At 42.2% G+C, this 16,909-nt stretch overlaps 1 protein-coding gene and 1 non-coding gene across 2 annotated transcripts in view; one reads left to right on the top strand and one right to left on the bottom strand.

Annotated features, from left to right (window-relative positions):
- The window catches only part of SDR42E2 (short chain dehydrogenase/reductase family 42E, member 2), a 30,772-nt gene extending 23,355 nt beyond the window's left edge, over positions 1–7,417 (top strand). The window contains 5 exon segments of the mRNA XM_065412626.1: positions 389–526; positions 1,968–2,033; positions 2,780–2,843; positions 5,610–5,683; positions 7,166–7,417. Of these exon segments, the coding sequence (XP_065268698.1) occupies positions 389–526; positions 1,968–2,033; positions 2,780–2,843; positions 5,610–5,683; positions 7,166–7,417 (594 nt within the window).
- A 3,657-nt stretch (positions 7,418–11,074) lies between these two features.
- Positions 11,075–11,156, bottom strand: TRNAL-UAG (transfer RNA leucine (anticodon UAG)). The gene has a single exon. It is a non-coding gene; the product is annotated as a tRNA-Leu (tRNA).
- Positions 11,157–16,909: the final 5,753 nt, after the last annotated feature.

Below are 16,909 nucleotides of genomic sequence, written 5' to 3'. Positions count from 1 at the left end.
TCCCTCCTGACTGTTTTAAGTGATCGGCTTACTTTCTGGAGCATGATATTTGATTACTTTTAGCTTTGTTTATTAACATGTTATTAAATTATCCAGATCTATTTTTAAAATCTGACCACAGTATTTGATTCGATTTCTGTTCTAATAAATTACAAAAAGACAATCTAGACTAGAAGTCTTAAGCACAGTATTTGAGTCATACATCCCCTTAGTAAATAGCAACCTTTTTCATTTTTGATTAAGTGTCCAATCCTGGAGGCATGGAAGTTGGTGGTAAAGTTCCCATTGACTTCAGTGGGAGAAGGACTGGGCTCTGTTTGATGTACTCTTTTTATGTGCAAAATTAAGCCAAATCCTGCAAGGATTTCCTGTTTGTATGTTTTTGCAGGTTAATATTCAGAAGGGGCTGTTTCGCTTCAGGTTTGGGGACCCTTCTGCCAAAATGAACTGGGTTCATGTACAGAATCTTGTACAAGCTCATATCCTGGCTGCTGTGGCTCTTACCTCTGAGAGGAACTATATAGCTGTAAGTAAAAAGAAAAAAAACACTGCAACACCCTATCTAGTTTGATATAAGTTTAAAATGAAAATAGCTATAATCAGAACAGAACCATGGTACTAGCTCTTAACGCTCACATCATGGTCCTCCTGTGCATGGCCTTTGCCCTACTCTATTGCTAGGGTGACCATACGTCCCGATAAAATCGGGACCGTCACGATATTTCGGGCATTTTGTCCCGATATCCGCCGGCAGCACTGTGGGGTTTTTTTTGTTTTTGTTTTTTTTCTCAGCCGGGGCAGGACTCGGCTTTTTTTTTTTTTTGCTCTGCCGGCGGGCACCCCCCCGCCCAATGTATCCTGATATTTTCTTTCCCTCATCTGGTCACCCTATCTATTGCCATGAAGTACCAGCTACTTTGGTGGCACTAGAGAACATTGAGTGCACTACATAGTGAAGACTCAGTCCACCAGCAGGAAAATACTCTCCCCAAATTAGCTTTATTATTATTTCTCCAACAGGGGCAAAGGAGTAATACACAATTAGAGAATGGAGTTGGGGCTGTTTTACCCCAATCCTCGCTATACACAGAGGCCATTATAGGAGTGGGACTGAGGGTGGGGAAGGTGGTTTGAGATAGTCCCTTCCTCCCCAAGTAGCTGCCAATGGCTGTTGTGAAACTAGCACTCCCAGCTAATATCACAATCCATGCAGATCAGTTTGCAGAGTCAGGACCTATGTATTTAATTATGGAAAGAAAGTCTTAGACAACCTTAACTATATGTGTTGCTGCCGGCTTTTACCTATATATTTGCACATGCAAACTACCAGCTCTGCACACTCAATACAAGTGCATCTATTTAAAAAAAAAATGTTGCATGTCTTTTCTTCCTTGTTAGCACAAATTTTTACCCTGTTTAAAATAATTAATTAAAAAAGAAAAGTACATTGGTAAGACTATCAAAGCATATACTAGTGTTATGGGTTTTATATGTGAAGCTATTAACAGGAAAAAGGTAATAGGCCAAACTTCCACAAGTACGGTCACTTGGCCTTCAATGGGGTCTCACCAGTGTAACTAAGAACAGAATATAAGCCTAATATTTCCTGTGTGTTCCAAGAAGGCACACATTATTAAAGTGTCAATTTAGAATCAATTTCACTGTGTTTGGGAATCACAGTAAAATAGCATTTTACCAGCAATAAACTTGTAATAAGCAATTTTACAGTGAAGCAGGTTATTAACCAAAATAAAACAATCAGTGTTGTGGCAATCAGTTGTACTTTATACAGAATAGTTGTTAATTGAAACAGAATTTGGGTAACCTGTTGATCTATATATACACTTTTATTTATGTTGCTATATTATTTACAAAATCAGTACAGATATTTAAAGAGAGAATGAAAAAATGTCACTCCACGCACAGTATCATGTTACTAAGCTGTCTTTTCTCTGTCTCTTTAACAGAGTGGTCAGGCATACTACATAAATGATGGCAAGAATGTCAACCTTTTTGAATGGATAACTCCACTAGTATGTAATACATATATTTATTTCAAATACAATACAATGAATGTAGAAAAACTGTAGGCCCACATTTTGAAAACTGTATGTGCAAATATGGATGCATATATCAGGGAATTGCATGCGGTCCACCATTCCTTTGTATGTATACAAGTTCAACTTTTGTGTACACATTGGGGGGGTTGCATGCTCATCTCAGGTTCAAGAGCACCTTTCCAAATGTTAGGCTTAATAACTAATTGAAGTCAGGACAATGTGTACCGGAATAAGCGAAAGCTACCTTCTTGGTATATTTATTTTATCAGATTAGTGCCTGATCCTTCCTTCCTACCGACACCAGTGGAAGTTTTGGGTTCACAAAGAATGTAGGCTTAGGCTGTTATTCTGTAATACACATAATTTTTCCATTAATCACTTTACTGTTAATGATTTACTAAAACCATAACATTTTAACACTGTAAAATGAGAAATCAGTGCATCATGACTGTGGGATAAGGATCAAAGAATACAAAATGCATTTTTCTCACATACACTGCTATTTCAGATAAATGTAATTTCCTACATTTCTCATGTAATTATGTTTGGAAACTTTTTGAGAAGAAAAATGGTAAAATAATAACAACAACAAACTGATTTGAAAATGAACATCCAGGTTTATATTTTATCTATAAATATTTCCATATACACTTTCTGCACTGATATCCGTACATTTATTAGTTTCTCTTTTGTTATTCACTATTTTTAATCCCTTTCAGTTTGAAAAATTAGGTTGCAGTCCACCCTGGATACGTATTCCTACTTGCTTTGTTTACGTAGCAGGTAAAATATTTTTATTTATCTTTCTGTCTATCCTGCTCCCCTATCCATATTATCTGAATGCCATGCATTGGTTAATTTTGCTTTTTTACTTTTTTTCTGAGTTTTTATTTCCATGACACTTTTGTAAAATGCAAGATTGAACAGTTTTAAATTGTGCAATTCCAAAAGTAATTGTTCACTAGCTTTGTGACAATTTGGTTTATATGACACGTACTGATGAAATTCACCCGTATGAAGAGAGCCAACACAAGATTTATTCATCATTTAACTCTCACCTAAAATCTCACTAGGGCTTAAGTGGAAATTAAGGGTTCTATGAGCCTTGTGCAGGCTCCCTGAATAGAGGTAAAGTTCACAATATGAATGTAAAAAATTACAGGTAAAAAACTTTGGCCTCATTGTATACTCTGAAATTGATGTTTTTAGGGCTGTCAATTAATCACAGTCAACTCACGCGATTAACTCAAAAAAATTAATCGTGATTAAAAAAATTCATCGCAATTAATCGCAGTTTTAATCACACTGTTAAACAATAGAATACCAATTTAAATTTATTAAATATTTTGGATGTTATTCTACATTTTCAAATATATTGATTTAAATTACAACACATAATACAAAGTGTACAGCACTCACTTTATATTATTTTTATTACAAATATTTGCACTGTAAAAATAATAAAAGAAATTGTATTTTTCAATTCACCTCATACAAATACCATAGTGCAATCTCTTTATCATGAAAGCGCAACTTACAAATGCAGATTTTTTTTTTGTTACATAACTGCACTCAAAAACAAAACAATGTAAAACTTTAGAGCCTACAAGTACACTCAGTCCTACTTCTTGTACAGCCAATCACTAAGAGAAACAAGTTTGTTTACATTTACGGGAGATAATGGTACCCACTTCTTATTTACAATGTCACCTGAAAGTGAGAACAGACGTTCACATGGCACTTTTGTAGCCGGCATTGCAAAGTATTTACGTGCCAGATATGCTAAACATTCGTATGCCCCTTCATGCTTTGGCCACCATTCCAGAGGACATGCTTCCATGCTGGTGATGCTCGTTTACAAAAATAATGTGTTAATTAAATTTATAACTGAATTCCTTTGGAGAAAATTATATGTTCTGTATTTTACCCGCATTCTGCCATATATTTAATGTTATAGCAATCTCAGATGATGACCCAGCATGTTGTTTGTTTTAAGACCACTTTCACTGCAGATTTGACAAAACGCAAAGCAGGTACCAATGTGAGATTTCTAAAGATAGCTATAGTACTCAACCCAAGATTTAAGAATCTGAACTACCTTCCAAAATCTGAGAGGAACGGGGTGTGGAGCATGCTTTCAGAACAGGGCCGGCTCCAGGCACCAGCTTACCAAGCAGGTGCTTGGGGCGGCCACTTCGGAGAGGGGCGGCACGTCCAGCTGTTCGGCGGCAATTTGGCGGACGGTCCCTCACTCCTGCTCGGAGCGAAGGACCTCCCGCCGAATTGCCGCCGCAGATCGCGATCGCGGCTTTTTTGTTTGTTTGTTTGGCTGCTTGGGGCGGCCAAAACCCTGGAGCCGTCCCTGTTTCAGAAGTCTTAAAAGAGCAACACTCTGATGCGGAAACTACAGAACCCGAACCACCAAAAAAGAAAATCAACCTTGTGCTGGTGACTTCTGACTCAGATGATGAAAATGAACATGTCGGTCCGCACTGCTTTGGATCATTGTTGAGCAGGACGCATCATCAGCATGGACGCATGTCCTCTGGAATAGTGGTTGAAGCATGAAGGGACATATGAATCTTTAGCGCACCTGGCACGTAAATATCTTGTGATGCCGGCTACAACAGTGCCATGCAAATGCCTGTTCTCACTTTCAGGTCACACTGTAAACAAGAAGCGGGCAGCATTATTTCCTGCAAATGTAAACAAACTTGTTTGTCGGAGCGATTGGCTGAACAAGAAGTAGGACTGAGTAGACTTGTGGGCTCTAAAGTTTTACATTGTTTTATTTTTGAATGAAGTTATTTTTTGTACATAACTCTACATTTTTAAGTTCAACTTTCATGATAAAGAGATTGCACTACAGTACTTGTATTAAGTGAATTGAAAAATACTATTTCTTTTATTTTTACAGTGCAAATATTTATAATAAAAAATAAATATAAAGTGAGCACTGTACACTTTGTATTCTGTGTTGTAATTTAAATCAATATATTTGAAAATGTGGAAAACATCCAAAAATATTTATATAAATGGTATTCTATTATTGTTTAACAGCATGATTAATTGCAATTATTTTTTTAATCATCCAATTAATCACGATTAATGTTTTTAATTGCTTGACAGCCCTAGATGTTTTCCTTGCAATGCTGAATTCTGCATCTTGTACATCCCAAACTCCCTCTGACATCTATGAGAATCTCGGGTGTGAAACAAATGCAGAATCCAACCTACAATGGCTTGTTATCACTATGTTTTCCAAAGTCTTGTAGTTATTTAATCAATCTACCAGGCCTACATCCAATCATACAAACCCTTTATTCATATAAGTAATCCCAAGTAGGCCCCTACTTTATGGTACAAAAATAGCAACAATCCAACCCATCTTACTGAAGCAAGTAGTGCTACTGATTTCAATTATTTTGTCCACCGTTCTTTAGCAATTTAAATTTTCTTTAACATTACCTACATGAACAGTTATACTAAAATTACAATATTTTAGTGGTTTACTATTGTTATCTCAAATAGTAAATTTCTGTTTCACAGCCACAACAATGGAATATCTGCACTTGGCGTTGAAACCAGTTATTGAATTTACACCTTTGCTGACCAGAAATGAGGTAAAATATGTATCTTTATAAAATATCTAATTAAAATTTGCAGGAAGCATGTTATATTAATACTGGGGGCACAATGTTACAGTAAGCTCACAAAGAATTCACACAAGTCAAAGAATAAAACTCCCCATCTGTGCTCTGTCTTTAACCTGCAATTTTCATGGAAAAAATAAATGCCAGCCACAATTTGGGCCATATGGTATATTTGTTATTAGAAATATGATGCCTAAATAATTTCTGTCCATTTAAACACACTTGTATTATTTATCTTGTTATTTAATAATTCCCAAGAAAATGTAATTATTAAGTTAATTTTAGAAAACACAAGCAAATAAGAAGCAATGGTTTTAGTCTGTACCAGTAATTAAACATTGCTAAATAATTTGCGACAAAAAAGAAACAAATCTCAACAATCTCTTGGTAAAATGACAAGTAATTATTTCACTTCATGTGAGTAGCTAAAAATTGCTATAGGGAAGATCATCTTCACTATTTCTGCAAGAGGAAGATCTTCTGATCTGACTTAGGGAGATGTGTGGTGCCAAGAAGCACCACCCCCATGCCATCATTGTCTTCCAATCCATCTTCTCAATGGATTAAGTACAAGGCTGGGACTGCATGGTTTGGACCTGGAGCCCGGACCAAGAGTGGGAGGAACCACTTGCCACAGAAATCTTCCCTTCTGACGCAACAGATCTCCATTAGGGCATCCCAAGCCTACCATAATGCTGCTTACATTTTTAATTTCTCAGCACTTGCCCCTCTCCACCTCTTCAAAAGATGGGAGAGACACAGTCACAAGGAAGGATGGTTCAGTGGTCAGAGCACTTGCCGGGGCTTGGGAGATACATGTTCATTTCCATGCTCTGCCACAGACTTCCTGTGTGACTTTGGGCAAGCCAATTTAGGGTCCGTTTTTGAAGGTATTTGGGCACCTAAAGATGCAGATAGGCATCTATTGGGATTTTCAAAAGCATCCAGGTGCCAAGGCACTTCTGAAAATCCCACTAGGTGACTATCTGCATCTTTAGATGCCTAAATACCTTTAAAAATCTGGTCATTAGTCTTTCCTCAGTTCTCTATACTCCCCTCAGGTGTAGTGAAGATAAATATTCTAAAGATTGTGGGCACTCAGATATTATGGTAATGTGGGGCCATTGAAGTACAATAGATGGATGGATGGATGTAGGGTGCCTGACCAACAGCACAGCGAGATGCTGCTGGAGAGGGTCTGAGCTCCCTGTGTAGAGTCCAAAAGGCTGGAAGATAGCAGCCTCTGCCTTCTCTACAGACTCCCAAGACCCTCCATTTGTGAGGAGAATGTGAGGTATGTCCATGGGAGTGTACAGTTTGGCCCAAAGTTATTTTTAATTTGAGAATTTGCTTTTCTTTCATATTCTGTTGTGCTACCATTCACATAACAGAGTTTTGTTCACAGTTTGGAATGTATGCAGCTCTTTGACTGTTGGTTCTTTTGCCTTGTAGGTGCGGAACATTGCTGTGACTCACACATTCCGAATAGACAAGGCACGCAACCAGCTAGGTTATTATCCAAAGAAGTTCACATTTGCCGATTCTGTGGACCATTTTATTAAAACAAGACCAGAAAACCAGAATCCTCACATCTTCCTTAAAGTCATACTTTCCTTAATTGGCAGCTTTCTAAGTTTGATGTTTCTTTCTTTTACATTGCAAGACCTTTCAATTATGCATTTTTTCAAAGAAAACCAACATTAACTTATGTTTCCTGAGCGTTAATAAACTGGCTTGTAATCAGTCAAAGTATAGTCCTCGGCTCACATGGGCTGCATTACTCTGCACCAGATATTAGCTCCGATGTAATAGGCAGTTATTTTTAGGCTTAAACTAAAAAAAGACGGCACATCAGTAAACCTTCTTAAAAGGTTAAAATAAAGTATAGTAAGGTCAGAAGGCCAAAGATGATCACCAATGACAAATGCAGAAGTCAAAGCTGTTGAATCTATTTGTTTCACACCAAAAGGGCTTCTTTCCAAACTGCTTGTTGAAGTGGATGACAAACTGGAAGAGAAGGAACTACAGTAAATCTGCAATACTGTATCAACAAAGACAAGCACAGCTAGAATAAGGAGAAAGACTGACTAGACCTGTTGCCAATGCATGTTATTGCGAGGAATACAGAGAAGCTGGAAAACAGAACAACAAAAGTGAAAAACAGATTCATGTAAACAATACACAATGCACACAAGCTGTACAGAAAAGATGCCTGCAATGTAATTTTTTTTGTGAATTAGCTGTATTGTGACACTGCATAAGAGGTGAAATAAAAGTGTACTTGAAATTCAGCATGTATTAAGGCTCTCTCACATGCAGTGAGTGACCTTCATTAGCATTCATTCATAATGTCCCACAATATCAGGAGGACTTCAGAAGTAGTGTCCAATTGTTGATGCACTTTGTTCTGGTCCATAGTTAAAGTACCTAATTTCATGGGCCAACAGATACCAGTACAACCCCTGTGTACCTTAATTATATTGAATATTATTAATGAAATAACATTGTTAAGTTAAGGAAATGTCATCATCCTGTACTGCATTTATGCCAGATATTTTTAAAGCTGAAATGTGGATGTCCTGTTTGTGTGTGTTCTTTGTCTCTTGAAAGTGATGCAAATGTTATGTTATTGGACAAATAAGTATATTATAAAAACTATTTAAACAAGAAGGAAACTTTGAGAAAAGCCCACACACATACACTGACATTTCCTCCCGCTTTGTTCTACTTTCTGTGAGTTACTAAGGCTTGTCTCTTCCTATGTGACCATACAGGACCTAGCAGAATGGAGACATAATCCTGACTTAAATAATAACAATGGTATTACATTTCCTTTTCTTTTTCAAATGATACTTAATAGTTCATCTATTTTTATTGGTCCTTGGCTGGTGTGTATGAATTTTGAGATCACCTTGTATTTATACATTTAGCCCAGCCCATGAAATAGGACTTTTTTCTGCAGCACCTCTTTTAAATTGACTTTTCTCTTAATTATTAGGAGAGGTGATGTGTCAGTTGTTTGGTTATATAGGTCCTTTCAGCTGCTAAAATTAACAACATACTTATTGAAAGATTATTAGAATGAAATAGGCATCTAAAAGGCATATATTTTCAGTTATATATTCTCATCTGAATACAACCAGTTGAAAATATACCACTAGATGGAAATGCAAAAAGTTACATATAGTTTAGCATCATTTTCCAAAGTTCTTCCAAGATAAGGGAAACTGAGCCATTGTCACAAACATCAATTTGCACAGCCAGGTAGATTGAGAACACCAGGAAGATTGTTTGGGCTGCTTTCCCAAAAGCAGAGGGTTGTTTGGCTGACCACAAACCTGCTGGATATCCCAGAATCCATTGATGACCACAGACATCTAAGTGGAAGCCTCCTCCATCTGACCCCATCCTTATCCAGTGACTTCCTGACAATGTGACTGAATTGGAGACTCACTAACTGGGACTCCCCTCTGACCACAGCAATCCCTGCAACCCTCAGGAGGGCTATGGCTTAAAAGTAGCACGCACAGTCAGTGGCTATATTACCTTTTCCAGGTAAGGTCTGTGGGGATGAAGGGGATGGGGGAAGTGTGATGTGCATTCTTGCACTGGCCCACCCAGTCTCCTCCACTTCCCCCAATATGGATCCGCGCCATGCAGAGAATGCTGCTCTCAGGTCTGAGGGGTAGCATGATATTACCAAAGTGTCTGAAACACCCATTTTGTTGTATGCTCTAACAACATACTAGCTGCAATCATGTGTGAAAAAGTTTAGTAAGCACTATTCTCCTTTGAGTGACACGGTAAAGGCGCTATATGTTATCCAGTTCCTAACCCACCCTCCCCGTCCCTTTTCAGGGACCCCTCTCACAAGACCGTGTCATTTCAGGAACTATGGTCTCTTCTAGAGTTGGGAGCAATAGAGGAAGTTCCTTACCAACCCAAAGGGAAAGAGCTTTGTTCCTGGTACTTCCTGGTCCCAAAGAAATCTGGTGGCCTCCACTATGTTTTAGATATAAGAAAGAGGAACATATTCATCAAAAGAATTATGTTTAGGATGGTCTACGGTCCCTTCTTTGGAGACTAGAGATTGATATGGTGCCCCCAAGCTACAGAACATGTACTTCCATGTGGCAATACGTGCCTCCCACAGGAAGTACCTTTGATTTCTGGTGAGCGCCAATCACTATCCATACACATTGCTCCCCTTCAGTCTATCTTCATTCCTGAGGGTTTTCGCCAAGTGCATGGCGATGGTGGCAGCCCACCTATGACATTTGGACATTCAAATTTTTCCCTACTTGTACAATTGGCTAGTCCAAGCAGCATCCAGCAACCAGATCTAGAACAGTGTCCTAGTCCTCAGACAAGTCTTTTCCCAACTAGACCTGCAATTAAATTTGCAAACGTCCCATTTACTCCCTTCTCAATGCATAATGTTCATAGAGGGAGACCTTTGATGCAACAATAGCCACATCTTACCTCCCAGCTGGAAAATTCCATTCTATAGTTACCCTTTCCAACATCCTCAAATTCAGTCCTGTAACAACAGTGAGAGCCTGCCTTCAGCTCCTAGGCCATATGGCATCATGCATGTCTGTAACCCCACATGCCAGACTTCACCTTCACTGTCTGCAAGCCTGACTTCATTCTGTATACTGTCCTTCCAGTTGCAGGCACCCTCTGAACATGTGGATTTGCATACCTGCTCGAGAGCTCCACTCTCTGACTTGGTGGCTGGACCCAGCAAATGTCTGCAAAGGAGTCCCATTTTTGTCCCCATAACCAGCCTTGACTCTGGTGGTGGCTGCTTCTATCAAAGATTGGGGGGCCCATCTCAGTCAACTTCAGACTCAAGCCCAGGACAAGGCTTCCATGATCTTCATTGCTGTGGCTCGGCTATCAATGTTGGTTCAAACAGACCTTCACCCTCTGTCTGTCCGTGCACCAATAACTCTTTCACTAGTTTCAGCTCATCTGTCCCAGAAGCAGGGCAAATCTCTGCATAAGAGACTGGTATCTGTCCACCTGACCGCTTGCATGATCACTCATGAGAAATCATGCTCCCATAAGGTCCAGACCATTTTGGTGAGCATCAGAAAATTCTCCCCAAGAACCATATATGCATTGAAGGGGAAGAGGTTTCTATGGGGAAAGAGACAAATTCACAAACATTAAGAAATACAAAGCAGACACAAAATAGCAGATAAGATGATACCCCCTTCCTCCTAAATTGCCCTCGGGCACACCACTATGCATGATGCCGCGTCAGGCATAAAACTGGCATTCTTTCATTAGAAACAAATTTAAAATACTGATAGGAAACTAACAACTGGCCAAACCTGCAAATAAAAGCTTTATTGGCAGCGGTGGGATTCGAACCCACGCCATCGAAATGACTGGAGCCTAAATCCAGCGCCTTAGACCACTCGGCCACGCTACCACCTGATTGCTAGGGTGACCTTGAGGGCTATATAGAGAGGACAAGTGCTGACTCGGTGCTTTTCCTGGCCAGCCTCCTTTATTTTTGCCACTGAGTTTAAGCCACCAGCTGCTTAGCCAGGCGCCCGGCGGTGTTTGTCTGCTCCCCCAGAGAGGAGCCGGAGGGACCAAGTGCAGCGGGTATGTACAGCGACGGGGAGCTCCCGGGGAGCGGGCTGGCAGTTTCGGAAGGCGTGTGGGGGCGGGGAGGGGCTCACACCCCGCGGGAGCATGCACAGCACGGAATAGCCCCTCGGGCCTCTCTGGGGCACCCGGGCGGCGGACGGCTGCTGCAGCGGCTCGCCGAGCGCATGGCGTCTTCAGGGCGCCGAGTACGGCAGCGCAGCATTAACCCGCAGGGGCAGCAGGTGGCGCTGCTGCGGCGTCGCTTCCCAGTGCAGCATTAACCCGCAGGGGCAGCAGGTGGCGCTGCTGCGGCGTCGCTTCCCTGCCTGCTGCACCTGGCTGAAGCCATCATCATCCTGCTGCGTGGCACGTGTCCCTGCCCCGGTACGTGCCGTTCCCAGGCTTCGCTCTGCAACGAGTCAGCCCAGTTCTTCTCTGGCGCTCCAGCCTCCACCCAGTGCCTCTCCCATCCCTGAGGGACTCAGCTCCTCCCCAGTGCCAGCAAAACCCACAGATACGCTGGCACCTGTAACCGCCCTGCCCTACTGCTGCGGGATGAATTAAAGGGTCCAGCCTGGCTAGGGTGACCAGATGTCCCGATTTTATAGGGACAGTCCCGATATTTGGGGCTTTGTCTTATATAGGCGCCTATTACTTCCCCACCCCCATCCCGAGTTTTCACACTTGCTGTATGGTCATCCTAAGCCTGGCTGAAGTCCCCGGGGGGCCTTTTGGAAGATGTCAAAGCAAATTAGCAGCCAGTCCCCGCCCACCCCAGGCAAAGGATATTTAATTCGTTTTCGGGCAAAGATGCTATCCCCGAAATAAGGATGATGATGACTGCAGCCTATGATCCTTTTCTTCTTTGTTGATAATTATGACTACTGCAGCCACCCCAGAGCTATCTTTCTGCTACTTGTGCTTTGAGTTGCTTTTTCTATTTCTCTTTAGCCCACCGCATGAGCTAAGCAGATGCTGCATTTTGTTCCAAATTAACAAAAACTTCGTTTCTTACCAGAACCAAAAAAGCATCTGATGTGTTCTGACTTCTACCATTTGCCTCTTTTAACTCAAAAATAATTGAAGGATTTTGTTTAATATACAGTAAAAAGGTGTTTCCTCTTAGATAATTCTCAGCCAGCAGTGATTAATCAGACAGGCTATAAACCAGGGGTCGGCAACCTTTCAGAAGTGATGTGCCGAGTCTTCATTTATTCGCTCTAATTTAAGGTTTCGCGTGCCAGTAATACATTTTAACGTTTTTTAGAAGGTCTCTTTCTATAAGTCTATAATATATAACTAAACTATTATTGTATGTAAAGTAAATAAGGCTTTTTAAATGTTTAAGAAGCTTCATTTAAAATTAAATTAAAATGCAGAGCCCCCTGGACCGGTGGCCAGGACCCGGGCAGTGTGAGTGCCACTGAAAATCAGCTCGCGTGCTGCCTTCGGCACACGTGCCATAGGTTGCCTACCCCTGCTATAAACCAACAAAAACTGGTTGTTTATAAGGGAAATAGTTTCTCATCCTTAAATATAGCCTTGTTAGTGGTTGCCCCTATACATGCTTGTTCCTCCTTTACTGCTGCTTCAGGGAGGGCTTTCTCTCTCTCCCCACTTCTTTGCTGAACTGAATACTCCTGGGGAAATTCTGCGCCACTGCCCAATGCAGAATTTTGCAGAAATTAACGTTATGCTCACAGAATTTGCTTTCCCCCATGGAAGTGGGCTGCAGTGCTGCTAGCCAGCAGTAGGGGCCACTGGACTGGGTCGCGGCATGTCAGGCACTAGGTCACCTTGCTCTGGTCAGCACTGCTGACTGGGATGTTAAAAGTCCCGATGGCGGTGCTGCCCAGCTAGTGCCTACCTTTTCCGACACTGTGCTGCACCCCGAAAGCAGCCAGCAGCGGGTCCGGTTTCTAGGCAGGGGGCCATGGGGCTCCGCGCGCTGCCCCTGCCCAGAGCACCGGCTTTGCACTCCCATTTGTCGGGAATTGGCCAGTGGAAACTGGGAGGGTGGTGCCTGCGGGCGAGGGTCGCTTGAAGCCACTTGCACGCCTCCACCTAGGAGGAGCCAGACCTGCTGCTGGCTGCTTCCGGGGTGCAGCACGGGGACCCTGCCTCTGTACCCCAGCTGTGACGCTGCCGGGGAGCTGCCGGAGGTAAGTCTGTGCCCCAACCCCCTGCCCCAGCCCTGAGCCCCCCAAACCTGGAACCCCTTCCTGCACTCCAAACCCCTCATCCCCAGAGCCTGCACCCCCAGCCCAGAGCCCTGACCCTCTTCCGCACCCCAACTCCCTGCCCCAGTCCAGAGCCCCCTCCCACACCCTGAACCCCTCATTCCTGGCCCCACCCTGCAGCCCTCACCCCCCCCCAACCCTCTGCCCCAGCCCTGAGCCCCTCCCACACACCAAACCCCTCATCCCCAGCTCCATTGGATCATGGGGATCAACAATTTTCTTCAATTGGGTCCCCAGAAAAAAAGTTTGAAAACCACTGAGCTAGAGGGTTCCTGGCAGCTGCAGTTCCCAGCATGCTCTTAGGGAAGGAGAGGGCGGTAGGCAGGAAACTCAAACTCTGTGCAAGCCTGGGATCAGCAGGCTGTTTCTCCCTCTGGATCCCTGGGCTCTGGGCAGGGGCAGCTCCATGTTTTTGCCGCCCCAAGGACGGCATTCAGGCAGCCTCCGCTGCTCACGCAGATTCGGCAGCGTTTCTGCGGGTGATCTGCCAGTCCCGTGCCTTCGCCGTACCCGCCGCTGAATTGCCGCCGAAGCCGCGGGACCAGCAGACCTCCCGCAGGCATGCCACCAAAGACTGCCTCACTGCCGCCCTCATGGCGACCGGCACGCCGCCCCCCGCTGCTTGCCGCCCCAGGCACACGCTTGCTGCGCTGGTGCCTGGAGCCGCCCCTGGCTCTGGGGGGGAGAGGGGGTTCAGGTAACTGGTCTGGGGGCAGGGCTGGCTCCAGGCACCAGCTTAACAAGCAGGTGCTTGGGGCAGCCAAGGGAGAGGGGCGGCACCTGCGGCAATTCGGGGGCGGCAGGTCCCTCACTCCCTCTAGGAGCGAAGGACCTGCCGCTGAACTGCCGCCGCCGATCGCGGGGTTTTTTTTGTTTTTTTTTTTCCAATTGCCGCCACCGATCGCGGCTTTTTTTTTTGTTTTTTTTTGTTTTGCTTGGGGCAGCAGAAATGCTGGAGCCGGCCCTGTCTGGGGGGGCCCTGCAGCTAGGCTGTGGACGGGGATGGGGTGTGAGTATCTGGCCTGGGGGCCCCTGCAGTTGAGCTCTGGAGAGGAGGGGGTTCAGGTGTATTGGCTGGGGAGGCCCTGCATGTGGGCTCTGGGGTGGAAGGGTTGTGGGTATCTGGCCCCCCAGCTTGGCTTGGGGTAGAGGGGACAGAGAAACAGGAACTGGGTTGCAATAGGTGTTTCTTTCTCTACTCCCAGGGGAATTTTTGTGTATGTCTGCATTGTTGCAGACATATTTGCTGACAGGTATTTTGAAATAAATTACCAAATTGAAACTGGCATAATTATGTAGTGTTATTATGACAAATAAAATTTTCAGAATTTTTAAATTTTTGGCACAGAATGCCCCCAGGAGTAACTGAAGCAAAATATCAGGCTATTGTATGCTGGAAGCTCAGAAATGCTGCTCTTTTTCTCTCCCCCTCATAGCTTTAAAATCCATCTTGGTCCCTCTCAACAAAATAGAAGCCTTTTAAAAATATGTATGTATGTACTTAAAACTTGTATTTTCAGTCTCTCAGATGCATATTCTCATGGCCACTCGTTACTTTGAGCCACACTTTTACACATGCTTTATATATAATGTGCAGTTACAACACTTGTTACCCTTTGCTCCTCCTCAGATGTAAATTTCTACCATTCTTTTCATTTCTGTGTAGTGTTTATCCTTTTGGCTTTTCTCTGGAGAATTATGCCACATCTGAAGTTGTATAAGATGCACTATAGTATAGTATATATCCTGGCTACAGCTGGGCAAATTCACAACTAAACTCATGACCAGGTAAAATTCATCAGCTTCCATACCTCTTTACACACTTGAAACTCATACAAGGCTCATCAAAAGATTTGCTAAAGTTCACTACCTTTTGCGTGGTCTAGAGTTGATGGCTTTACATCAAAGTCATGGCAAATTCACAGTTTCACAGCGTTACCCCTGAATTTGGGTGAAAACTGGTGGTTTTGACTGGGTTTTTTTTTATTTGTTTGTCTGTTTTTAAGATGTGGAATCAAGAAGTTCCAACTGAAGCTTTGGAGCAACCATTCAGATTGAAACCACTTAAAATGGCAGCATTAACTGCTGTGTTTTATACAGAACAAGATCTGACATTTTGTGTCACCTTGCCAGTTATTGTCTTCACCTGGGAAGCCAATTTAGCCACTGTGTAAGCAGATGCATCTCCCATTGACTTCAGAAAGAGTTTTACCAAATAGAACCAGAGCTGAATTTGGTTTGTGGATGGAAGTTTCAGTTTCCTTATCATGGGACATAACATGGACAGTTGTACCTTTGTGATTGCTGTGATGCTAGCAGGAATTGATACAACTATTCTTTTGTGGTTAGGGGGGTAAACAATTAACTCTGTAACTAAATGCCATAGTTTTAGAACACTAAATGGATATAGATTATACCCACTCTCTGTATCCCTATACCATCTGTCTGTATTCTCACTGTCTGAATTCCACTACATTAAATGGATGTGGTGTGAAAGAGAGTGAGAGAGAGAGAGAAAAATTAATATCAAATGAAGTTATATGCATGTTCATTATGCTTACCCTATGAATCAAGTGAGATTTATGGACCAGCGTGTTTAACTTAGAAAATTGATGGACACATCCTTAAGGACAGGATGTTTAGGAAACTAAAGAATTTGATGGCAATTTTGTGCCTGGGATTTTAAAATAATGTAGTTTCAAATTGCTCTACAAGTTTGATACTGACAGCAAGGTGTTTTCCTTTTTAATGAGTAAAAAATGCTGCCCTCTTAGAAACCAGTTTCTCAACAAAACCTAATTTCACTCATAACACACTGGATTTCTACAGCTTTCACAGTCACTGGAAAATAGCAAGTTGTGCTTGCATTGCTAAACATATTAGATCAAGGAGTAATATGTTAGACTTTCAGGACACTAATTTGCTAGGCTGCCACTAGAAATTAATTTTGAATGTTCTCAAGAAAGAATCAAATAAATTAAATGCAAAGCTCATATATTGTAGTAGAAAAAATTGTTTTCTAATAACATATTAAGACATTTAAACTGAAAACCAAGAATAAAAAATACTGCATATGTGTGCAACAGGGCTAAGTTAAAGATACTTAATTTTTGCATTTTTGACTTTTGAGTATTTTAATTGTTCAGACTTTCACTAAACAAATTTGAGTGATATCCTTTAAAAATAAAATATCAATGCTTAGTAAAATTAGAATTTAACGTGTCCTAATTAGTATTCAGAAGTCACACCTCATTAAGGAGAATGGGGTAGAAGGAAGGGTGAATTTTGTATTTTGCTGCTATGATTAGGTTGGATTGTCCCCCTAGATTCATGCATCCATCCATGAAGA

The sequence above is a fragment of the Emys orbicularis genome, chromosome 10 (genome assembly GCF_028017835.1).
Source record: "Emys orbicularis isolate rEmyOrb1 chromosome 10, rEmyOrb1.hap1, whole genome shotgun sequence".
Taxonomy (NCBI): Eukaryota; Metazoa; Chordata; order Testudines; family Emydidae; genus Emys; species Emys orbicularis.
Note: the sequence above shows the minus strand (reverse complement) of the source record. Positions and strands in the feature narration are given on the sequence as shown.